The 27,664-nt window shown below is 35.6% G+C and overlaps 1 protein-coding gene across 3 annotated transcripts in view; it reads right to left on the bottom strand.

Moving 5' to 3' along the window:
- The window catches only part of CEP128 (centrosomal protein 128), a 504,131-nt gene that overhangs the window by 273,237 nt on the left and 203,230 nt on the right, over positions 1-27,664 (bottom strand). For all 3 annotated transcript variants that reach the window (XM_023185111.1, XM_023185121.1, XM_026455590.1), the window contains 2 exons: positions 12,640-12,816; positions 8,012-8,071 (listed from right to left, as the gene is read on the bottom strand). In XM_023185111.1, coding sequence (XP_023040879.1) covers positions 8,012-8,071; positions 12,640-12,816 — 237 coding nt within the window. The remainder of the gene's footprint in view (positions 1-8,011; positions 8,072-12,639; positions 12,817-27,664) is intronic.

Raw genomic sequence — 27,664 nt, 5'->3', positions numbered from 1 at the left:
ACAATGAAATATTATTTGGCAATAAAAAACTGAGGTCATGATACATGCTAAAATGGATATATCATAATATGGATGAAACTCGAAAACATTCTGCTAAATGAAATAAGTCAATCACAAAAGACCACATATTATATGACTATATTTGTGGCCAGGGCAATGGCCCACGCCTGTAATCCCAGCACTTTGGGAGGCCAAGGTGGGCAGACTGAAACAAGGTTTGCTTGTTTCAAACCTCCTCCAGCTCCAGCCAGTTCAGCACTGCGTGTGTTTTGAGGGAAAGTAGGGAAGAGAAAAAAAGACTCTACCTGGTAACCCAAGCACTTTGGAGAACAGTATGGAGGTTCCTCAAAAAACTAAAACTAGAGCTACCATACAATCCAGCAATCCCACTGCTAAGTATATACCCCAAAGAAAGGAAATCAGGATAGCAATGTCTGCGCTCCCACATTTGTTGTGGCACTAATCACAACGGCCAAGATTTGGATGCAACCTAACTGTCCATCAGCAGACAAATGGATAAAGAAAATGTGTAAATGTGGTGCATATACACAACGGACTACTATTCAGCCATACAAAAGAGTGACATCCTGTCATTTGCAACAACATTTATGGAACCTGAGACACTATGTGAAGTGAGATAAGCCAGGCAAAGAAAGACAAACTTCACATGTCTCACTCATTTCTGGGAACTAAAGATTAAAACAACTGAACTCACTGAGATAGAAAGTAGAACAATGGTTACCAGAGACCCGGAACGGTAGTGGGAGAGGGAGGCAGTGCATATGGTTAAATGGGTATATACAGAATGAGTAATATCTAGTATTTGATAGCACAACAGGGTGATTACAATGAACAATAATTTATCATGCATTTTTAAATAATTAAAAGAATAGAATTGGAATATTTGAAACACGTAAGAAACAAGTGCTCAAGGTGATAGATATCCCTTTTATAATGATGTGATCACTATACATTGCGTGCCTATTATCAAAATATCAACTTTTAGCAGATAACAAATTAAACAACTTTGGCAAACAAAAGAAATATATAAGCACAGGATAAAATTTAAAATAGATAAACCTGAAGGAATACATTTTAAAAAATGGCAACATGAACACGGACTGATAAAAGATACGACATTTACAGTTGACCACAGACTCCACAGGAGTGAAAAAGAAGACAGTTTTTCAACCTCCTATCAACAGAAAGACCACCTGTTCTAGGAATAAGTCACTATTAGACAATAGAGTAGGATTTAATCTAGTTGGTATGCACCATAGATGGCAAATGTGAGTAGTTACAAGTGCAAGATAGAAAACATCAATAAAAGAAGTCGATAGAAAATACAGAAATGTATCTGTTTCTCTTAAATCTACTTTAAGAAAATTAACAGAGCAAGCATAATGATAAAATGCAACACTTTTCCCCCATGTTGGAAATGAATAAAGAATGGAGGGGACTATGTCAAACCATACTGTAGTTGCCCCTGCTAATGTGGTCAGGTCCATGGTTGTTCTCATTTCCAACTGTTTTCTGCCATATACGAATGAAACTCTACTTTTTAATCAGATCTTCTGATGTTTCCCACACAAAACTTCCATATTGTATTTATGCAATTGTCTGCTTTTTCAAATGTTTGCTACCAATTCAATTTTTAATAACCTATGTGGTCCAAACAAAATGGGTCCCAGCACAATCCTCCAGTAATCTCTTCTAACCCAGTGATTTAATTGCAAATTTTAAAAATCACTTCACGTTTCCTTTTCTCCAATGCTTTTCCACCTATTCCATCCTAGTCTTTCACCTTTGTGTAATTACTACCTATGGTTACTGCTACTACTAAGAGATGGTAATGGAGAAACAATGAATCTGTTTTGTCCTAACAATAATACTAATGGTTCTGGGGAAAAAAACAAAACAATAACAACAACAACAAAAATCCCTAACAAGGTATTAGTCAGGTTTGATATGTGTTATGGATTGAATTCTGTCCTTTCCGACTTCATATGTTGAAGTTCTCATCCCAAGTGTGACTGTATTTGGAGAAGGGGCCTTTAGGGAGAAAATTAAGGTTAAATGAGGTCATAAGAGTGGACTCTATCTGATAGGAATCCTGTCCTTACAACAAGAAGAGATAGCAGAACTCTCTTTCTCTTCCAGCCTCACAGAAGAAAGGTCACATAAGCACACAAAGAGAAGGTGGCCATCTATGAGCCAGGAAGAGAGGTCTCACCAGAAACCAAACCTGGCACCTTGATCTTGAACTTACAGCCTCCAGAACTGTGAGAAAATAAATTACTGTTTAAGTCATTCATTGTGTGGTATTTCATTATGGCAGCTTGAACAGATTAATATAATATGACCTACGGCTTCAGTCTATTCTTATGAGGCCTTTATTCCATTGTCAAACAAAATTAAAAATAAACTATAGTTAGATGTTTTTTATGAATTGAATCTGTATGCAGAATATATTATTAATCCTACAAAATAAAATATCAACCTATGGAAATTTAATCAATCAATAATCAATTATGAGAATTTGTGTTTGTTGGATAAATACCCAACATCTTCATTAAGTATCTTGAGGAAGCAGCTTGGAACACTATATAGAAATAACTTTAACAATTCCCAATAATAATTAGCTGACAAGGCTATTAATCACAGAGCAAAAACCATTCTATTAACCACTCACCGGAGTATTTTACAGATTACACAATGGAATCATTTATTTAACTACATCAACAAGTATTGCTAAATAAACCAAGATACAGAATGAATTTGTAAATATGTCTTTTTTTTTTTTTTTTTTTTTTTTTTTGAGATGGAGTCTCACTCTGCCACCCAGGCTGGAATGCAATGGCATAATCTAGGTTCACTATAACCTTTGCCTCCTGGGTTCAAGCGATTCTCCTGCCTCAGCATCCCAAGTAGCTGGGACGACTGGCTCCGGCTACCACATCTAGCTAATTGTTGTATTTTTAGTAGAGATGGTGGTTTCACCATGTTGGTCAGGCTGGTCTCGAACTCCCAACCTCAGATTATCTGCCCACCTCGACCTCGCAAAGTGCTGGGATTACAGGTGTGAGCCACTGCACCCAGGTAATGGCATTTTTTTTTTTATCCTTCATAGTTTAGTTGATAGCTTCTGATTAGGTGAGAATATTCATAAGTATCTAGTAAAACTACCAAGATGATCTTTTTAATCTGTGAGACTCTTCTACTGAGTCCTAGGGTAATAATATACTAAAGCCACTAAGAAATGACTCAAAGCTAAAAATCAAGGACCACAGAAAATTTAAATGAAAAGATTATAGCTTATAAAGGTAACAATAATATTAGGAACCAGAATTTTGCTCCTTTAATTACTATGCTTCTTTTCCCAAACCTCTAGAAACAATTTTGAAAGAAAATGTTCATATAAGAACCAGAGATAAAGAGGATGGCAATTTTTTAGAACATGGTCAGCCACCTAAACAAGAATTAAATTAGAAATGCAAGAGTCAAATACAAGTCAACCTAAAAATATGTGATTTTTTTCAGTAATACTTTCTTCACCTTTTAACTAAGTTATAAATATAATCAAGAAAAAAGCAAACTAATCTCCACGGCAGTACATATACTTTTGCTCAATTAAGTGAATATATTCCATGTAAATAATCTAAAGAGTATTTGCAACAAATCAGTCAAGATACTGAGTGTAACATTTTCCATTCTATATCAGAAGGATAAAATTTTAGATATTTATCCACATCTATCAACAAGAATTAAGTACACTGGGCCTAATACTTCTCACATAATGTTTTAAAAAATCCACATCAATAAAAAGACAATATTTGTAGATGTAAGGTTTATATTCAAGTGTGGATTACACAAGCAAGGGAGAGAAATGATGGAACAGAGTTCTGAGGCCGGAGGTCTAAGCTCTTCTCAGTAACTAATTAGCTTTATGTGCTTAGGTAAAACTAAAAACATCTTGGGCCTCAGTTTCTTCAATCTACAAAACGAGGCAGTCAAACTACATGATCTCTAAAGCTACATCAGTTAAAACAGTGTGGAAAAGCAAATGCTTATCAATGCCTAGAATACACTATACTATAAAAAGTGTAACTCTTTGGCGTGATATTAAACAACACAATATAAAAAAATCTTCTCCCTAAATTTGGAAGTGTATTTCTTACCCATCTAATCTCCAAGTTTACAGCTATGATCAAATAACACCAGTACTTAGGAATTAATATATTCACTGAAATCTCATCTGCTTGTTATTTATTTTTCTACAATATTTAAGTTGAGGAAGTGCCTCAACTGGGAAAATGTAGCATGCCCAATATAATTACTCCTTTAAAAAATATTTATTGAACATTTAGCCAGGCATTGTGATAAGTGCTAAAGATGTAATAAGGAAAAGGATAAGCACAGATCTTCCCTAGTAACATTTACAGACTAAAGAAACAAGCAAATGGGGAATTTCAACAGAATGGGGCAAAGGCCAAGAAGAGAATGTATAGCTTTACACCATCAAAAAAGTATATAAATTCACCTTTTTGTTTCTTAAGGGAATAAATACAGGATCCAGGAATTAAATGTGTTCTTATATGAACAACAATGCACTCAGATCCTGCCTGAGGTGGAAGCACAGCTAATACCAGCTTTTCTTTATTCTCTGTCACAAAACAATAATGTAACATGTGGACTCAACAGTGATTCTCTCTAGTAGGAGAGTTCATCCTGAGACTGCTGGCCTGCACTAGATTTGACACGTTGTCCCTACCGTCTCCATGTGAATATCTTTAGTACTTCTCACTTCTTGCTATGATGTGAACAAAAACTGTGATGTCTTTGTCCTTGCTTCTCTTGGGGCCTTCCTGTCCAAATAGAAGTTTCTGACTATCAGTCTCTGGTGGAAACTCTTTCAATACTGCCACGAATTTGCCTGTCTGGGAGACTGCATGATCATTTATTCAGATACTAATCCCTGACTGGAGTCTTCTACTTTGGCTAGAAAATCCTGGAAATTTCTTTCTCTATCACCCTAGAATATAACATCTCTCATTATGTGTATGCTGTCAACAAAATCACTCCAGTCTGTCCTTTCCTCTGAATGTCTGAACAATTTTCTTAATTCAGACTCTCACTCTAAGCTTCTTAACTGGTCTCGCTACCTCAAATCTTACCAACTCTAATCTACCCTTCACCTCACTACCAAAATATAAATATAAGCAATGCTACTCTCCTGTTCAAAACTCCTTTGTGATTCTCCATGCAATGTAGATCTGAATCCAGGATCCTCAAAATGGCAAATAATGCTCTACTGGATGAACCTAATCCCTCTGGAGCCCCATCCCCTGCCATTCTCCGTGTCATATGTTCATATTTTACTATTGCCAAATCATTTGAGGTTTCTTTGCATTCATCAAATTGCTTCTGTTCTGTGCCTTTCCTAGAATTTTGTTCTTTGCATGTTTGCTCTTTGCTCTTTACCTGGATGGTTTCAATATTCATCTGCGACATCAGCCTCTGTGGCAGCTTCTGCTTACTTCTATTACAGCTCTTACTTATGAGACTGAAATTATCTGCATATATGTCTGTCTTTCCTAAAGACCAGGACAATGTCTTGTTTTTGTTTGTTTGTTTGTTTGTTTTTATGAGATGGAGTCTTGCTCTGTCGCCCATGCTGGAGTGCAGTGGCGTGATCTTGGCTCACTGCAATCTCTGCCTCCCGGGTTCAAGCAATTCGCCTGCCTCAGCCTCCCGAGTAGCTGGGACCACAGACGCATGCCACCATGGCCAGCTAATTTTTTGTATTTTTAGTAGAGACAGGGGTTCCCCATGTTAGCTAGGATGATCTCAATCTCCTGACCTCGTGATCCCCTCAACTTGGCCTCCCAAAGTGCTGGGATTACAGGCATGAGCCACTGTGCCTGGCTGTCTTGTTCATTTTTTTATGCCCACAGCATGTAACAGCATCTGAGCCATAGTAGTTTCTCAGTAAATTCTATTAAGCTGAAGAAAACATGGCCTTACCATACCTTGTCAGAACTTATTACAAAAACATACCCCTAATCTATGGAAACTGCTTACCTGGCATTCCTTAATGACCATGTGATGGTTAATACTGAGTGCCAAATTGATTAGACTGAAGGATACAAAGTATTGAGCCTGGGTGTGTGTGTCTGTGAGGGTATGGCCAAAGGAGATTAACATTTGAGTCAATGCTCATCTGAGTGGGCACAATCTAATCAGTTACCAGCATGGCTAAAATACAAGAAGGCAGAAAAATATGAAAAGAGAGACTAGTCGAGCCTCCCAGCCTACATTTTTCTCCTGTGCTGATGCTTCCTGCCCTTGAACACTGGACTCCAAGTTTTTCAGTTTTGTAACTTGGACTGGCTCTCCTTGCTCCTTAGCCTGCATATGGCCTATTGTGGGACCTTGTGATCGTGTGAGTAAATACTTAATAAACTCCCCTTTATAAATAGATCTATTCCATTAGTTCGGTCCCTCTAGAGAACCCTGACTAACACAGACCATCTCAACCCTCTTCCTTCCTGTAATTTCTTATTATTACCATTCATTAGCTATTTTACCTGTAAGTATAGTCCAACTCTCAATTGGACTTCATATTTTTATTATGCCACCAGTGCCAACAAAGCAACTGTGATGCAAACCCCACCCAATCCTTGTTTTCTAGAATTAATACTAACAGAACAAAGCTCACTTGGCAGATTTATGAAAACAATTACTGAATGCCCTCAGAGGTCCCTCCAATACTGGAAGACGTCAGAATGGACTATCTGAAGAGCAATTCTACTTTCCATATAGTTTTTTTTCCTCTTAGATCTTATCTTCAATACTTATAGAGCTGTCCAGTCATAGTTCATGGGAATTACAGTATTGTAGCCCATCAATAACCTAAGCCATCTTTCTAGTAAATAGGTTCAATTCCCCCTTAGTCAGCTGGTCAGTGTGGTATTTTTTATCACAACCCATTTACACTGTAGAAGGAACTGTTGTCTCATGCAGTATTAGAACTGGTCTGATCAGAAGTTCAATCCCATTAAATGATAAGGGAAAACTGCTCACTAGCTCCCAAATTAAAGAGCTATGATTAAGAGTCATCTCTGACTCTCATAATTTAACTGAACTATAGCAGTGAAAGCTTTCTGTTCAGAAATGATAAAGACTTTAACTTGAAAGAAAATTCTAAGTACATTGCTCTTATTGTCAGAATTGTGAAGTTGAGAAAAAGAAAAATGAGAAATGCAATATTAATGCACAACAGAAGTTTCTGGCCAAAACATTCTAAATTCCCTAATTCAGGTGGCATAAATACAAATTTGTATTTGTTTCTATCAAAAATGGTTAAAAATGCATAGGTTCATTATTAAAGTTCAATGTTCAATCACTATGCTTTTATTTTCTTGTTAAGAATGCTTTGTTTTAGGAGGCTTCTCTAATGCATAGTTGACCTTCAAAGGTAAACCTTATCTTTCCATCACCTCCCACCCATGTCTTACTCATCAATCTCAGGGCATTATCTGTGGTTACTCAAATATTCTCATTTTCATGCCATTGTTCTACCCATAACTAACTAACTTGAGAACTACATATTTTTGTAAGGCCAAGTTTAAATATTGCTTTTTTCCAGAAGCTGTCTATGACATGCTGGTAGTATCATACCCTATCTTTCTCCCAGCGCAAACAACAGAATTAGCTCTTCCTTCTTCTGTGTTCCTTTGTCAATGTTCACATATATCTATAATCTGGTTCTCAATATTTCAATAGTTTTACTTTCCTTTATTCTCTCATTCTAGGCCTACATATTTAACTTTTAAATGTTAAAATAAGAAACACGGAAATTCCCTAAATGGACTGCAGTGATATCTTCCCCTGCAATTAAGTATTATAGCTTCACATGTTCAGTTACATGACAAAATAAATGGCTAAACCAAATAGGATGGCTTAAAGATCATAAATATTACAATAACTTTAGGATTCAATGATTAATTACCTTGCTTTCTGCTAACCAGCGATGTGGGTCATAATGTATATCAGGACCAGATGAAAAAACCTACAAAAGAGAAAAGAGTCTATCAGAAATACATTTTTCTCTGACATAAATATATAAACAAAATTCTTCACCATAGTATCCAATAGTCCCCCAATTTAAGGATTTGAAAAGAAAAATGTTTGCCCCAAATACTCAACCAGTTCCAAACCAGCATTCATTTACATGCCTCTTTATGTATGTATTCATTTTTTTATGTTTTGGCAATAAACATTTTGATGGAAAAATCAACTATCAAGTGCTATCATTGCTAGGATCTGTGGAGGCTGATTCTACGGAGTTCCATATGGCAAACAGCTTCAATTAAAATCAAGTTACTTCATTTTTGTTTCCTTTCTTCAGCCTTGTTCTGTATAATGTATTTCAAAGAGGGTTATATGTGATTACATGGAAACAATCCTTTCTCTCATTTATCCTTCTTTAATACTAAAAGGGCCATTTTGTCTTATCAATGATTGTCAATAGACACAAACTCATCAACATGACTTCAAGCAAACATTGCTTTGTATTTCAAAATAATAACAAAATTCTACAATAATAGTTCATCTATACTAGCTGCTTTGACTTCCTTCACGCCAACTCATTTATAAAATCCCTTGCATCTAGTTTTCTCATATTACTAAAGTAAACTGTATTCAAAGTTGGCAATGACTTTATAATTGTAAATACAAAAGTTTTTTCTCAATTTGTACTTTTGTTGAACTCTGTGCTACAAATAATATTTTCTCAAATTTGCCTGTTTAAAAATACCTTATCCCTCTACAAATAGAAGTCTATTCCTATTCTCAAATACCTCCATACCTCCTGAGCTGAGTGAACATTGCGTCTTTGTCAGGAATATCATTCGTTAACTCATTTAGACAAATGTTGAACGCATACTGAGTGCCTACCGTGTACCACATATATGAATATTGTATTCTTATATCCAATTTTCTCTCATCCACCTTTCTATCTAAATCTCACCCAATCTCATATCCTCCCTGCCTTTTCAAGGAAATTTTCCCTAATCACTCAAGTTCACAGTATTTTCTTCCTCTTCCAATTCTCTACTACATTGCTGAATATTTGCAAACACCCATTTGTCATTGATTAGAATACACTTTTATTATCTTCTTTTTCATTCATGAATGTCATATGTGTCAATTGAATCTTCTGTGGCCTGATAAAAATATTAATGTTTAATATCAAAGTAAAAGATAATTGGACATAATAAGTACAAGTAATGTTCACATTTTATTATTTGCTTTACAGATTTATCTATAGCTTCATGTTTAAGAAGATAGCCTTAACAGGGCTGGGGTGGTGGCTCACGCCTATAATCCCAGCACTTTGGGAAGCCAAGGCTGGTGGATCACCTGAGGTCAGGAGTTCGAGATCAGCCTGGCCAACATGGTGAAACCCTGTCTCTACTAAAAATACAAAAATTAGCTGGGCATGGTGGCGGGCGCCTGTAATCCCAGCTACTCAGGAGGCTGAGGCCGGAAAATTGCTTGAACCCACAACATGGAGGTTGCAGTGAGCAGAGATCGCACCATTACACTCCAGTCTGGGGGGACAAGAGCACGACTTTGTCTCAAAAAAAGAAAAGAAAAGAAAAGAGAAGAAGAAGAAGAAGAAGGAGGAGGAGGAGGAGGAGGAGGAGAAGGAGAAGGAGAAGAGGAAGGCCTTAACCATTTAACAAATGGTATCAGCACAGTGTCTGGCACAGAGAACACAACAAACCACTGTTACTGCATATCAAGATGTCACCATCAATAAATAGGTGTCAAGGTCTATTATGAAAAAAGCACTATAACAGGCATTTGTCATTAAAAACATAAAGAAACAGAAGCCATATGTGCTTGTGAACATATTACCAAAAAAGGCAATACAGAAAAATGATAGGTAACATTGAGTATCTACTAAGTGCAAGATATTTGACCCTATAATATGCACCTTCTATATCTTATCTTACTTTACCTTCTTATAACTGGGGCATGAACTCTTAGAGAGGAAAGAGCTTACATAACTTATCCAAGGTCATATACTAGAAATTTGCAATGACTTCCAATGTGAACCTATACCTGTCTTGATCCAAAGCCTATCATCTTCATGCTCTAAAACTGAATGAATACTCAGACCAAGTGCTATGGAAAGAGAGAGACGAAAATAAGTGCAGTGCAGAACTAATCTATTTACCCAAGCTCTTGAATTATCAAAAACTGGCCTGTGAGAATGATATATCTTTAATTCAGACACTTTCCTAATTGTTTCATAACTGTAGTGTACGTCTGTCCTTCATTGTCAAACACATACATCAACTAAAGTGGAATAAGTAACAAAAATAAATAAGTAACAAGTACAGTGGCTTGAAAAAGAAAAATGTAACTAAAAATAACATCGACATTCCCAGGACTTTTCTCAAACTCATTTACTACATATTTATGTTCTAATCTATTCCATAGCTCTGCTACTCTTTACATACAATGGTTGAAAATCTCATCAGCAATATGTCATGAATCAATAAATGACTAAATGGAATTATTTCTTTTTTGAAAACATTGTACATACTTATTCCACACTCTGTCAGAACTATAAACTATAAAGCAAAGAATAAATTTTATCTTTACCACACCCCTGGGTGGTTTCTTGAGTATGTTTCCTGAGTGCTATGTTCTTGAGCACTCCATTTTTTCACAGGTTTATAGCAATAAAACAACAGAAGTTACTAATGAAAAGAGGCCCACAATGAAAAAAATATAGAGTCTTAAAAAATTAATAAAATTTCCTTTCTTTTATATTTATTTTCCACGCAAGACTTGGATTAAATTAGTCTTTCTCTAGGGGAAGAAGTGTAAAACCCATTACCACAGTCACTCCATGTCGGAAAGCCTATAAAAAATTGGATGCTTTTTGGAATATTTTGGAAGGATAATTTGTGACTCATAAAGAAATAAAATATTTAAGCAATCTACTATCTGCACATCATGTATTTACCTGCAATTGCCCGTAACAAAGTGTGTATATATACACATGTATGTGTGTGCATATATGTGTGTGTGTGTGTGTGTGTGTGTATATATATATATATATATATCTTACAACATGATCCAAATGTTTCCATTTTACCTTCCCACATGATTGAAAACAAACCATCCTGTTAAAAATATTTAAATACAGAATACATATTAAATTGCTAATATATACTTGAGATAAAAATTAGGATCTTCAAGGCTCCATATTCATTAAATAAATGCAAATATGACAAGTCTTAAATTTAAAAGCAGCATTAGACAGGAAAAAAAATAAGTCAGAATCATCACAGGCCCTACAATAGCTCTAAAAGAGTTAGTTTTCCCCCTAAAGGCAATTATTTATCATATTAGACTCATAGTCCTTTCAAACTAACACTTGAACTTAAATAAAAATTGCAAATGGGAATACATATTGTAAAAATTCCATCAACTCTACCAAATTCTATTAGTTAAAATATTTCCATTAAAGACAAATTCTAAAAACGACTTGACTGCAAGAGAATTACAGTTATATTTTCTTTTAAACACAATTTAAGATAGAAGAAAAGGCAGAAAGAGCAAGAAAAAAGAGGGGAACATAGTAGTATGAGAAAGGAAGGTCATTCTAGAAGAGGAAAAAGACAAATGTCAAAATCAATAGTAGAAACATCTGAAAAATAAAAATCATTTCAGCATAATATCAAAATGTGAGTGCCATCATATCACTCAATGCAGTAAATAGAGGGGTAAATGATGCTAAACTGTAACGTATTACGGTTACACATATCAAAGCAATGTAATGCTCTCTGTATGTAAAACAGCAGCATAACCTACAGTTGACAGAAGGGCTTACCTGCAAGGAATTCAGAGCATCCATGATCACTTCTGTTTTTATTTACCATTTTAATATGACTCTAAATAGGGTAGCAGTATTCCATTTGTTAAAATAGAAAAACTACATTAAATACAGTTGGTTTAAATAGGGAAGGCAGATAACATAGTGGTTATTAATTTAGGTTCCAGCCTTAGACTCCATAGGTTTGAAGTCCTAGTTTAGCATTTAACCAGATGTATAGCCAAGGGCAAGTTATTAAACTGTCCAAACCTCCTTTTTTCTTAAGTGGGTTTAATTAGAGTAACTAAAAGGTTGTTTCAGAGGATAATGGAGAGACTAAAGCACCATGCATACTACAGTACCTACAATAGAGTACTCAATAAATGTTAGCCGGTAATATACTAACAACAACAAAAATAGCCTGTGATAGTGAAAACTCAAATTCCAGGCCTCTTGAATCCAAGAGATACCTCTCTTATAAGGCTTTTTTCTTTTTTATCTACAGAGTGGGACACGGCAATTCAACGAAAGAACACCATTTGTTCTCTCACCACAACACCATTTGTTCTCTCACCACAACTGTGCAATAGATCCAGTGCCTTGTCCTAAAAAATGCAAAATGTTATTTTGCTTTATAGAATTTTCCGTAATAATAATCTGACTACCCTACATTAAAATCCTACTATAATTATATATTAGGAAACTAACTGAAAATATAAGGCGCAATGAGAATTCATAATTACTTTTAATTTCTCCATTGAGTCCTTGGAGAATGTTTTACAAGCTGCATCAATTTCCTTTCCTATCACACCAAGAATGGATTCCTGTTCAGTCTCCAAGCAAAGAAGTTGATCCTTGAGCTGCAATCTGGCCTCTTCAGTCCTCCTTAAGTGCTCTTCTTCAATGCTTATATGTTTTTCCTAAGGCATTGACAAGAAATTAAACAAGGTGATTACTATTAAGTGGAGGCAAGAAATACTTGTAATATCTGTTCAACCAACTAGAAGTGGAATAGAAAAGAAATCTGATTCCATCAGTCCCCTTACTTTACCAAAAGAAAACACTTTAATCTACTCATTAACTGAGGTGAAATTGTAGAGTTCCATCGTAGGGCAGTTTGGGAACTGGTGAGCAGATATTTGGCAAACAAAATTATAATTCCCTAACCAAAAGAAAAAAAGAAGTAGAAAAAAGAACCTTTTCCCATTTTAGTAACATATTCTCACTAATGAATGAGAGTAAAAACTGATGTCAGACACTGACTTCAAGCTTTCACTGAACATTAGTAAAACACCAGAAAATAAAAACTGCTAAATATGATGCTAGTTTCTTCATTTGAGGAAAAAAATAAGTGTTACCACCTTTATCTCATCAAAACATAGTTTTAGAAAAATTCTAAGTTTTCAAATGCAATTATACCACATAAATGCTTTTGAGTCATGAAAATCTGATAAGAGAAAGATGAAGGTACTTTTCATCTTGTCATTGTGTACTTAATGAAAAGGGGTTTCTAAGGAGCCCTTTAAGAGATTACAAGAACTTGGGGACCCACTCTAGGCAAAAACAATCCTAAATCATTATGATTATGCAGTTACATTACCAGAAAAATTGCAAATCATAGGGTGTGTAATAAAATAACAAAATCACTAGAATTGTATGTCTAAATGGTGGACTAAATCCATGATGGCTAACTATAACACCTTCAGTCATCACACTGTAACCTAATCATCTTCAACTGGTCTGCTAAATACAACAAAACCAGGAAAATTATGTGAGCAACAAACCCAACCTGAATTGAAAAAAAAAAAATAACAAGGACATCCACTCATTAAGAATTCATCATTTAAGCTAGAATGATATTTTACATAAATGATATTTCCTTTCAATTCAACTTACTTTAAAAACAAATGAAACATTCTCTGCCAGAAAGGACCCTTTCATAATCTATCTTCTGCACTTCTCTCTTGCCTCACCTTCCTCCTTTCCACTCTCTCAGAATTTGATTACTTACGGCATCTTAAATCCACCTACATGTGTCTCCCCAGACCACATCTGACTTGTACAACCCTGCTTGAAGTTGTGCTACTTCAAAATGGGGTTAGTAGACAAGAGACATTTATCTCAAGGAGTTCATCTTAGTCCATCATCCGGGTCTGGATCTCAGCTTTGTAAAACTAGGAACTGGAATTTCTTTTTGGTACTCAGAGTGGTACTTTCAACAGCAGAGTAACATTAAGCTCACAAGAGATTAATGTGTATGAACTAGAAAGCCACTAAACAACATTCATTTACGATGAGAACCATAACTACCATATGAATCAGAATGTCCATGTCAGCATAACCAGTACATGTTCTTCCTACAGACAGATCTAGATGGGAAGGCAAACTATAATCAGACTATAGGTTAATGAATAGGAAATTAGAGCAAGGGGAGTTTGTTTTATGAAACAATGTTTAAATGGCATCCTGCTAATAGAAGTCCAGCATGTTCACCACACATCAGGAATTTACAAACCACAACAACAGGATCTCCATTCTTCTAGGTAGTGTTTGCATGAGGGTACTGAGATGTATCTCCCTAACTTTCTTGTTTTTCTACATCGAGTTTCTGTCTAAACTCTCCCTACTGATTGATATTAATACATCATTTCTTCAGATTTATTAATATTTTCCCAAGTCTTGCTCACATCTAGGAGTTTTCTGAAAAATTAACATCCCAGCTCTAAAGAGTATTTGATAATTGTATCATTTACTCATTAGAAAGCAACATTATTACTAAGTCTCTAGGTGATATTTGCCTCCCTACTGTTCCTATGTATCTATCACCTGTATCTTCTTATCCTTCAAAATTTATCCTTTAAGATGCTGCATCCTTTCTTCCTGAACTCCCGAAGCAAATCATTTCCCTAGTATATTAGGTATATCATAATTTTTAATTTTTTTCAAATTGTAATATAATTATTTGCTTGTGCACCTATATTCCCAAATAAACTGCTAATTTCAGGGGTCCACAAAGCATGCTTGTAATCATCTTTAAACTCCTGCACGTTGCTGAATAAATGATTTAAACATTTTTTGAAGACTCAAATTCAATACGTTAAAGATGATTTCATCAATTACCATGCACAGCTTAAAACCTTGGAAGCTAATGAGGTGTGCTAGGAGGTTTCTCCCCACACATACATAGGGCCTCCTGATGGTGCAGTATTTTCACAGTCCGAAAGTAATAAAGAAAATAAATACCCTATCAGGGTATTAGAAGACTGCCCATATTTTAAGCAATTCAGAATAATGTTATAACTGATCGTTCTTTTCTCACTTCCCTCAAAGCCAACTCTCTCTCATCCACTACTACTTTTCTGTGGTCTCCATTACTGGTCTCTTATTAAGAAGACAAAACTATTTCAATCTTTTGATATTCCTGAGAATGTTGATATTGTCAGAAAAACCTCTGTAAGTTCAGTCTCTTTAGAAAACATAGAAAATTTCATTATCCACTTCACTATCCTCTGTGGGACAGTTGTATGCTATGTCCAAGCTCTCTTTGAAGTAAAAACTGTAGAACTATGAGCTCACATGGATCTTAAAGATCAGTAAATTCAACTACTTGCTCCTTCAGGATTCCCTTTTTGGCATTTTTGACAGTTGAGTCATCCAACCACTAAATGAACAGAAGTGTCCAGGAACAGAGTACCTGACAAAGCTGTAAACTCTCTCCATCAGTGTCCAAGCTATATGCAACAATTAAAGTAAAGAAACAGATCCTCCTCCCCCACTAAGCCTTCTAAAATTTCAGGTTAAGATTTCTGTTATTTTCCCCTGTTTTTTATTAGATTAGATTTCAGATGCATAGTAGTCTCCATTGTCTGCATGTATTCCAATACCCTAAATCCGAGAGTTAAGTAAGCGCTTCCATACCATACTTCAGCAGTTACAATTTCTTTTTCTTTTTCTTTCTTTCTTTCTTTCTTTCTTTCTTTCTTTCTTTCTTTCTTTCTTTCTTTTTTCTTTCTTTCTTTCTTTCTCTTTCTTTCTTTCATTCATTTATTCATTCCCTCATCCAACAAATACTTACATAAGTCCTACTGCAGACAAGACATTCTCGGCTGGGCGCAGTGGCTCACGCCTGTAATCCCAGCATTTTGGGAGGCCGAGGCGGGCAGATCACGAGGTTAGGAGATTGAGACCACCCTGGCTAACACAGTGAAACCCCGTCTCTAATAAAAATACAAAAAATTAGCTAGGCGTGGTGGCTGTAGTCCCAGCTACTTGGGAGGCTAAGGCAGGAGAATGGTGTGACCCCAAAAACTGTAGTCCTACAACTTTTACTTCAAAGAGAGCTTGGACATAGCATACAACTGTCCCACACAGGACAGTGAAGTGGATAATGAAATTTTCTATGTTTTCTAAAGAGACTGAACTTACAGAGTTTGCAGTGAGCTGAGATCGCACCACTGCAATCCAGCCTGGGTGACAGAGCAAGACTCCGTCTCAAAAAAAAAGACATGCTTGTGTCCACTAGAGATGGAGTAAGTCATTGCTTCTCAGCCTTTTGGCTAAGATCAAGTGTGGAGATAGAGTAAATGACACAGACAGGTAGGCTCCTACTCTCATAGAGTCAACAAATACTTGCACGAAATGTCATTACTTTTGCCCCATTTGTGTGGTTTGGGCATATTTATTTGAACACTAATTATGGTACCCAATGAATTAGCGCTTTCTCCCAGTTTCATGTTTTAGAAACAGATGTGCTGACTAAGCAAACACAGCTAATTCTGGGGGAAGGTTGGGGCTGGAAATTGGCTGAAGTTAATCCAAGCATCCTGTTAGATTTAGAGGCATTCAAATAAGAAAGGGAAGATGATAACATTTAGGCCCTATTAAGGCTATTCCCTGGTCTTCTAGTCAATTCAGAGGGGTCAATATCCCCTGATTCTACAAGATCAACAAAAGGCTACTAAATTTCTAGAAAACCAGAGGCAAAATGTGGTATTTTCGAGAATGATTAGAAATATGGAAGACACAATCTAACTTCAGTGATTCAGGGTGAACGGACACAGATGCCTGGAGCCAGGGAATGTAGGTAACTTCTTTTGGAGGGTAGGGAGGATGACAAATAAAGCCGACTACAGCAGTCTATGAGATCCAAGAAGAAAGATATCCTAGATAATGGCTGAGTTTGAGAAAGAACCTCAGAGAATAAACCAACCCCTAATTTTACATTTTAGGTAACCAAAGCTCAGACAGACTACGTAACTTGACTAAAGTGAAAGAATTTATTAAATACAACCCCATAACCTGATCCCCTGATTAGTATTCTCTCTTAAAATGCCAGCAAGGTCAAGGCCTTCACAAGAGAATTTAGAAAAACAATGTGAAAAATTCAGAAAAGTTTTCAGCAGGTTATGTGAGGACTAATGATCTAAAGTAGAAGGGAGAAATCAAAAATTAAATTCTGAATGAGCCTTATTATAAATGAAAATATATGACATATTCAGAATAGACCACAAAATCAAAAGCACACTCAACGTGCATAATATCCCAGACTTTTAAAAGGGCTATCCATCTGCGCTGAAGAAGTACCTGTGTACACATAAAATCTGCTTTAGTCCAATTTCAAAAGTGTGCTAATCACACACTGAACAAGGTATACTTCCATCATCAAGACAGGAAAGGTTTTATGAAGCTTCTATTTTAGGACAAGAACGTCTCATATTGTTGACACTTAAGTATAAAGAAAACATAAAACTGCTGACAATCTCATGATAAACACACACACACACACACACACACTGTTGACTGGTTTGATGAACTGTCCTATAATTCAAAAGATAAGAAATGCTGTTGTAATTATAGATTTATGTTTCAGTATGCTCTTTACAACTCAGTGCATTCACTTTCCTAGAGGCTTTAAAGATTATAAGGAGCCAGATCTTATCAGAAATATAAAAGTTTCAATAACACAAGAACACATCCAAAAGAGTAGCTCTTTGGTAAAAGGTTATGAGATCTCTTCAATGTCTTAAGAGTTCCAGAAATGCCACTTTATTTACAATATGGCTATTACATGAAGTAAAAATGGTTCATCAAACACCTTAAACAGAAATATTACGTTAAATAAAGTACACTGATGTGACTAAATAAATCATTAATTTACAAAGGTAATAGTTTTCTTTCACTGAAAACTAACTTGAGTCAACAAGTGTGACAATATTTCAGTCCCAAGGCCATCTTCACATACATCAACAAAGGGTAGGGGGAGAGAGGATAAAAGGTAGAGAAAGAGAGAAATCAAATAACATTAAAAGCTGAAATAAAAACTAATGCAATGTAAGCAAAGTTACTGGAAATACAGCATGTTGAAATTACCAACATGCACACATCCCCTAAAAAGTTTTGAGGAAGAATATTTTCATAACTCAAGATAACTGTTATGTCTAAGCTTTAAATCCAGGACACTAGCATTACAAGGGAAATTATGAAACACTCGTGAACAAAAATTGGATCTGTCTGGAAGCCATTTATTTGACTCTCTAAAGAAGGTTCACATTCTTACACCATCAGTTGACTCAGCTGCAAAGAAGTTAGGATACAGCATGAAATGTCAACCAGGGTAGAAACCACAAGGACAACTAAAAAAGAAGATATCTGCAATGGATACTATAGGAAACTCGGAAATAATTTAAGCTGGAAAATTACCACACAGCAGTTTCAACTGTCTTACAAAACGGCCAAAATAAGAAAAAATAACACATCAAGTGCTGGTCACATAATCACTTTCTTCAAGCTTATTTCTTAAAACTAGATTTTTACATATGGAGAGCTCCTTAAACTCAAAATTTGTCTATATATGAAATATCTAGACTGATATCAAAAAATAAACAAGGCAAAGCAAAAATAACTCTAAAATCAAGAGTTCAGATGAGTTTGAAAAATCTCCATGGATTTACCCTACATATATCATTTGCCCTCTGGGAAACCAACTCTTCTCAGGAATATACAGGAAAAGGAAGGTGAATTCCTAACTCATTATAAAAGTCTAACACACCCCTCCTTCCTCACCCACACTGTTGTTATAACAATGAAAGATTACCTGAGTTCTTGCACAGGAATATTAGGTGCCCCTTCTCTGTGCTACCATAAGAAGTCATGATTAATAGTGCATTAAGAGCATGCAAGAGCCTTAGTAAAACAATAGCGCTAACAGAAAAAAGGAATGGCAAATGGAATCACTGGCTATATGATTGATGCAGGTTAATTCTTGGGTATGAAAGGCTTTGCAATCTATAACCTCTTTTAAAAATTTCTACACTGCCACTCACTACTCTACGTGTCTTCTATGCCTCTCCTCATCAGACTGTGAGTACCTCTAATGTGAAGATCTTATTCTTCTTTATTTAAATATCCCGGCCCCTACTAGACTATCTCACATAGCAGTCATTTGATAAATCTTGCTGAAACATAAATAAGCATTTATGTTCTACTCACTGACAAGCACTTTTTGAGCATATTAAATGTGTCAAGCATACAACCAACAATACAACAATTTTTAAAAATCACAGTGTTCAAAAAAATTAATCTCTGAACTCAAATAATTTCTTGTGCTACAATAAGTTAGTTTTCTTTTGTTGCCACAGTTAATTATTTAATTCATTGAGGACAATCATCTTGTATCAGGCTATTGTAACTATCAAGACAAGATGATATCACAATAATGAGAACCCTGGAAGTGGTAAGAAGTATTCAGATGCAGAATCAATTTTAAAGTAGAGTCAGTAAGACTGGCTGATGAACTAAAGATGGGTCCATGTGTGAGAGAATGAGCTGGTTCTTACATGTATTTAACAAGCAAAGGAACACTGTGATTTCTACTCCAAGACTGGTTTCTAAAACAAAAATAGTACCATTTTGTGGGTTAGATACACTCTCTTCCTTCTCCTCTGATAAGCAGAGGATTGCTTTATACTATTTCCTCCAAAAGAGCGGAAAAAGTTATGATTAACAGCGTGTTAAGAGTATGCAAGAGCCTTAGTAAAACAATGGAGCTAATAGAAAAAAGGGATGGCATATTGAAACACTGGCTTTAAGACTTGATGCAGGTTAAAACTTGGGTGTGAAGGACTTTCCAATCTATAACCTGGTCTTAGGCAGGCTTACAAAGATTTGTTTCCATTAACCAGAATCAAAAAACTGGAAATTCTAATTCAAACTTTTAACCACATTTAAAGAAATTATTCTGCCTCAGGCTTTTCAGTGTCTTTTTCTAGGAAAGTATTGAGCAATACAAAGATGATTAACAGCATAATCAAAACGTGTTAGGATATGTATTGGATACACTCCTAGAAATTAATATTCAAAGTTGAAATAACAAATACCTTCTAAATGATACTTTATGCATTCATTAAGTTTTATTCTTATTACATATTTCTCTCAAGACAAATGCCTGGAAATAGAAATAACATCCATAATTTTAAAATCAGCCACTTTTGATGCATTTCTATTTCTGAAATGAAATATGGACAAGGGAACAAACAACTAGAGTTTCAAATTATGCATCTGGAACGAACATTGTTTAATTTTCAAAAGAAAAAGATTATCATTCATCTTAAAAGAAATGTTTATAAGGTTACAGTATCTTTAATAACCACCAAGATTTCTTCCTCTCCCCCTTTTTTTTTCTTAAAGGATACTGAAGCTTGCATTTATTCTTATGAAAGAATATTTTTTAAACTTAAAAATGAATGTCCAAATAAAATAACCTGTATATAACAAGCACCTCCTAGGTATTTTTTTTTAAATTCATTGAATATTGCTTGTTCAACATTAAACAACAAAATGAATTGAGTCAATAACCAATGTAAATGCTGATTAAAGAAAAACTCAATGAAAACAAACCCAGACATTCACTTTATGTTCCCTTTTAGGATCAACAAAGGCCAGCTAAGACTGCTGAACTGGAAGCAAAGCACTGAAACAGATGTGATACAGAACTTTCATGTTGCCTATTCCATTGGCTTTTTACACCTCAACCAATGGTATACACCATTATTTAGCCTACAGGGATCACTCACAACTGTGGAAGTAAATGAAATCAAGCTAATAGTAAAGGATTTTAATGGAAAGTGCAGAACATGTTTGCTTTCTCCTCTAGAACCTTGTAGTTACCAACCCCACAGTGAGTTAAGGATTTAATGGCAGGCCTCTCAATCAAGTCCAAGTCAGGGGTGGGTACAATTGGTAAACTTTGACTTTACTCCTGGAATTCACTTAAAATCAACCTCTTTGATTGTAAATAGTTGGTAGTAAAGTCATTGCCCATTGAATAATTTCAAAATGGCTTCATCATAGCTGTGTTCTAATTCAGAAAGTAGAAACTGGAAGTACTTCTATCCACCTTTTTTTTTCCCCTTCTCTTTGCCACAGCTGCACATATAAATGCATCCTCTCCCTTCTCATTGTATATTCACTTCATTTCTGCATTCCAAACTGTTTTCTTAACATCTGACATTATGTTTCATAAATGGGAAGCACTCTGTTATTTCAGCCTATTCTCTGGAAAAGTCAAGGACTACTCTGGGCTTAATGGCTACATGTGATTCAATTAAACATACTTTAAATGAAAACTCCTACAAATGTATCATTTGCCTTCAACCATTTTATTATTTTTATTATTGTTTTTATTAAGAAGATGGGAATCTAACAGGAAATTACTCATAACATCCTAGTTAGTGTTTACTTAGAGTATCTGGTTTAAATTTGCTTCTAAATTAATGTGTGGTAACTAGAACTTTATTCTACTCACACAACTTAAAATAGCTGTAGCACCAAAAACAAAAAAAAAAAAAAAAGACCACAATCCGCCTAAAAATGTCCTAAAGTGTAAACATTAAAGTAAATGTTAAGAGTCAACAGCTAATTTGCTTCTATTTTTCTGATTTCTCTAGAAAAATCTGAAGTCATAAAATTCTGTCTGCTACCATCAAATACCTCTTACCCAAAAATATGACAATGTGACTTTGCAAAGTAGTGAATATTTCATAGAACAGACATCTGACAATTATATATATTTTTACCCATCATCAAAAAATAGCAATCCTAAACAGATGGTTAAATTAGAACTGAAACACAAAGTTTAAAAACACTGATTCACTTTTTCCTCTCACAGATATCTTTTATGTGGAAAGTTCAGGTTTTAATTAGATTTTTCTAACAAAATCATTGATGACTCACATTCCGAAATTTGTCAGACTAAAAAATAAAAGAGTATATGGTAATTTGCTGAATGCAATAACCCTAAATTTCAATTCAATGCTAAGAGTTCAATGAAAAGACACAAATGAGAGTCATTTTGCTGGCAATAAATAAAGGAGAAGAATACAAGGATGGTATGCTCATATCTTGTTTCTATCATGTTTCTATGCAGTGTTGAGTAAGTCACTATATTCTCTCAACTTCTGTTTCTACCATCTGTAAAAATGGACACCATAAGTATGCTTGCAAATGTGAATTATAATTACCATTTTTTAAAAGATCCATATGTTGTATAAGAAAATGATTTCAAGTGTTTTTATCCAACATAATGATAGCTTTAAAATGTGACTAGGTGTCACTTTATAGATGACTTAAATAAACCTTTTCATGGGAAGGAACAAAAATGCATTTCTATGCATCCTGATCTATACAACACAAGTTCCTACAAATTGTTATAGCCTTAGATGTCTCATAATTTGTGGTCTTAAAGTGTCTCTTAATTGTTTCATTGAAGTTTTTCTCATCTTCTGAAAGAATTGACAGCAGAAAATAAGGTCCTCTAAAGAGAACGAAGCATAACTATTGAAATAAGTATTAAATGAGATAGCTGAGTGTCTCCAATTAACACTGGCCAGAAACGGTTCTTACTGATTCTAATCAATGGAAAGAATGGGACTGGTAACCCTGAGTCCTATTTCCATTTCTACCCAAGGATAGCTGGGACCTCTTGGGTAAGTCAGTTAACTCTTTGGGCCAGATCCTCATCTATAAAACAAGGTATTGGGAGCTGACCTTCTGTTTAAGATTATGTTTAAGCTGACCTTCTGTTTAAAATTCTTATAAACTTTAACAATGATACCAAATGTTTTTGGGAATTACTGATATGGACAGTACGCAAGGAAATACAGGGTAGAAGAGGGCAGCCGCCTAGAAAACGCCGCACCCTCTAGGCTGGAAATCCATGGCCCTAAATGAGAACAAAAATTCCTGTTTTGGTGCCCAAAAGTTGCCTTTTGGCCCACCCATCCCTCTATCCAGTACTCATATAAACCCCAAATCCCTGGCTCCATGAGCAGAAAAGAAGATGAACAGAAAGGCAGAAGAATGGTGTGACAGACAAAAGAGAAGGAGCATCTGAACATGGACAGGAGTTACACCAGGAATGATTGGAAAGGAGATCGGCTGCCGGATGGTCAAATTCTAAGGGAAGATCATCTTCCCACCCCATCCCCCTTCCAGCTCCCCATGCATCCTGCTGACAGCCACCTCCACCACTCAATAAAACCCTGCATCCTCCTTCAAGTCCATGCATGAATTGAGTCTTCCTGTATGCCAGACAGAACCCGGGTACCAAGAGAGCGCTGAGTTGTTTAACACTTAAGTCATCTGCAGATGGCAAGGCTAAAAGAGTGCACTGTGACTGACACCTGCCTACTAGGGCCTCAGGAGTCACAGACACCCACCCCTGGATGCTGCTGTGGGGCTGGATCCCAGAGTTACTTACCCCAACTGCCTGTCTGTGGGCTCCACCTCCCATTAAGAGGTTTCAGTGTGCATGGCAGCCAACAGACAAACCACACCCCTGTCACATGTCCTGCAAGGGGGGTCAGGGAACTCTCTCATCTCATTACCAGCTTTGCCTCAGTAGTTCAATGCTACTGTGTAAACTCTGAGAAAATGCTTGTTAAACAAAAGCTAATGCAAAGATTTTTCAGGGGAAGAAAACCTGAAAAACTCATGAAGAATCCCACAACATTGTCAAGGCTAGCTAACTAAAGGCATAAGACAGCATCTTTTGTAACAGAGGAAGCTCCATGTATGGAGGTGATTATGGGTGGATTAAAGGAGAAAAGTAAAATGAGGGTGGCAGGTATCTCAGACTTCCTCCAGGTTTGGGTACCTAGTAACAAGAAGCATATTCTCATAATTCTGCCTAGAATATCCAAGTAGAAGATATTCTCTATACCTATAATTTCTCAGATTCTTGTATACATAAAATGAAAACCATCAGTTGTTTCGGGAAGTCAGGGACCCCAAATGGAGGGACTGGCTGAAGCCATGGCAGAAGAACATAAATTATGAAGATTTCATGGACATTTATTAGTTCCCCAAATTAATACTTTTATAATTTATTACGCCTGTCTTTACTGCAATCTCTGAATATAAATTGTATAAATTGTGGAGATTTCATGGATACTTATCACTTCCCCAATCAATACCCTTGTGATTTCCTATGCCTGTTTTTACTTTAATCTCTGAATCCCGTCATCTTCGTAAGCTGAGGAGGATGTATGGCACCTCAGGACCCTACGATGATTGCGTTAACTGCACAAATTGTTTGTAGAGCATGTGTGCTTGAACAATATGAAATCTGGACACCTTGAAAAAAGAACAGGATAATAGCAATGTTCACGGAACAAGGGAGATAACCTTAAACTCTGACTGCCGGTGAGCCGGGCAGAACAGAGCCATATTTCTCATCTTTCAAAAGCAAATAGGAGAAATATCGCTGAATTGTTTTTCTCAGCAAGGAACATCCCTGAGAAAGGGAATGAGCCTCTGAGGGTAGGCCTCTAAAATGGCCACTGTGGGGGTGGCTGTCTTTTATGGTTGAGGGCAAAGGGATGAAATAAGCCCCAGTCTCCCGTAGCGCTCCCAGGCTTATTGGGATGAGGAAATTCCTGCCTAATAAATTTTGGTCAGACCAGTTGTCTGCTCTTAAACCCTGTCTCCTGATAAGATGTTATCAATGACAATGCATGCCCAAAACTTCATTAGCAATTTTAATTTCACCCCGTCTTGTGGTCCTGTGATCTCACCCTGCCTCCATTTGCTTTGTGATATTTTATTACCTTGAAGCATGTGATTTCTGTGACCCACACCCTATTCATGCACTCCCTCCCTTTTGAAAATTGCTAATAAAAACTTGCTGGTTTTACATCACGGAACCTGCCAACGTGTGATGTCTCCCCCAGACACCCAGCTTTAAAATTTCTCTCTCTTGTACTCTTTCCCTTTATTTCTCAGACCAACTGATGCTTAGGGAAATAGAAAAGAACCCACGTTGAATATCGGGGGTGGGGTTCCCCCAACAATCAGTAAAATTAAATTATTCCTTCACTAATACTGGAAAATAAATGTCTTTATGATGTTTATCTTAGACTTAGGAAAACAATATCATAATATTGATATTATTTTCTTTTTTTCTCATTGCAAATTTTTCTCATTCTATATAAATACATCTGCACAAAATATTCTACATATTCTTTGATAAAACAGCCACATTTATAAAACATAAGGATGAAGAAAATAAATGAGGTAAAAAAAAGAATAATTTATAAAATAATGTCAATTTTTTGTATCAGCTATTTTAAAAATATACAAACATGTTCAAAATTAAAATCAATCTTTCTTTTAATATATCTACTACCAAATTACTTGACTTTACAAAGATAGTTGGTGTCATTTATAAACTCATAACTATTTGCATACAAATTTTTTTTTTAAATTATATCAGGTGCAGATCCATATAGATCAGGCATTTAAAAAATTCATTACATAAACTTTAACACTGACTGAGCAAAAATGATGCAATTATGCAGTAACACTTGTTGATTTGCAGATTCCAGTGAAACTAATAAAAATATATTTCTGATAGAACAGGTAAATGTCACGAAAATCAAAAGATTAATATCAATAAGATTCTTCTGAAACAAAAGAAGAATCAAATATTTCACTGTAAAATGTAAACAAAAGGGACAATAAATTTTAATGATACTATGGATGGGAGACTATTCTTTCTATAATATTTCAGGGTAGCTTTTTTGCCCTGGTTAGAATCTCGTAATAAAGTACCAAATGAATACATAAAAATCTGAGGGTTGCATAACACGTTCTCTTTGTCATGTAAAACTGAAAAAATAACATTTGACAAAGCAAAATCAGATGTTGGAAAAAAATGCATTTTAATATCACATATCACCACTGAATACATGAGGAAAATATGCTAAAGTCAGTTATTCTGTGGATATTTAGCAACGGCAGTGTTCTACCACTGATTAATGCTACCACTGGTGCTAATGATTTATATGAATTTTGATGTAATTTTAATATTTCTTAGCTTACCAGGTAATAACTATATGACAAGAAACACAATCTAAAACCACACAGTCAAAATAATAGCAAGGCTTTAAAAAAAGGTTGTGGGTATTGGTAGCCTCAGTAACATCACACATTGACATTGGGGATAGGCATGCAAAAATACCACTTTGTTAAGCAAATGAGAAAGCCAACCCCCCACCCCTGCCCGCCCCTTTAGATTGTAGCAGAGATGTCCCTTCAACTCGTAGGATCTCATTTATCAAATTCATTGCATTGCTTACGTTGTAATCTTCAGGCTACTAGTCACTGGGTTTTCCTTCATTGAAAACATATTTTTATTTTGTTTTCTTGATTTTATGTGCCCCAGACTGGCCACCTTATACATGTGTGTATGTGTATCCATATTTCTTTACATATATACATCTATGTACGTGTGTGTGTATGTGTGTATGTACACACATACCTCTTTGTCCATAATTCACATATAAATTACCTACTATGTGTCAGGCTCTATGCATGGTCTTGGAGATGGAAATATGACCAAGGTGTAATGTGTCTCTTCAAATATCAAGCATAATTATAAAAGTGCCCACCTGTTTGGTTTGCTTAACACATGTGCTTTCAATATCACTTGCTGATGAACCTGCCAGCTCTTTTCACATGTGTGCCTCCTCTGTTTCAAATGATTCTGCATAGTCTGGCTCTAAACGTCCAATCAGCAAAGTTCTGTGGCTTTATGATTAGGTAAATCATAGGCACATTATTTTAATTACTAACACATCATTAGGCTGACCGCATGCAGTCATTCCATATACACCAATTGGTTGACTGCTTGATTGAACCAGTAGTCAGCATATATTTGGAAACATAACAATAACATAATAATGGCAGCTACCATTAACTGATATCTTATTAGATACCAGACACCATGCCAAGCACTTTACATACATTCTCACACTTAATCCCAATAAAGCTATTATTATGTCCATTTAAATTATGATAAAACTGAGGCTTTGAGTTTTAAATAACTTGCCTAAAGCCACACAGATAGAAAAGAATTCAAAGTTTTGCCCATAATCATTATTGCTATATACCTCTCAAAGAGAAAGTCCCTATCTGAAGTTGGCTCAATCCAACACAATTTTGATTCATAGCTAACTATAAATGGATCAACACAAACAGCTAAATTAACTAAAGTACATAGCAATCATGTATATGAAAAATAAATATTAAAGATTAGAAAGCACACAAACTACATATATATAAGAGAGAGAGAGAGAGAGAGTGTGTGTGTGTGTGTGTATCTTTAAGATTATATGCCATTTTAGGCTACAGAGACCATGTTTTCTCTGCATTAGCACCCATTGTCAGGACTTGACTATATAGTTTTAACAACTGAAAGAGATTTTATTTTTA

The sequence above is a fragment of the Piliocolobus tephrosceles genome, chromosome 6 (assembly GCF_002776525.5).
Source record: "Piliocolobus tephrosceles isolate RC106 chromosome 6, ASM277652v3, whole genome shotgun sequence".
Taxonomy (NCBI): Eukaryota; Metazoa; Chordata; class Mammalia; order Primates; family Cercopithecidae; genus Piliocolobus; species Piliocolobus tephrosceles.
The sequence above is the reverse complement of the archived record's forward strand: the minus strand, read 5'-3'. Positions and strand labels throughout refer to the sequence as shown.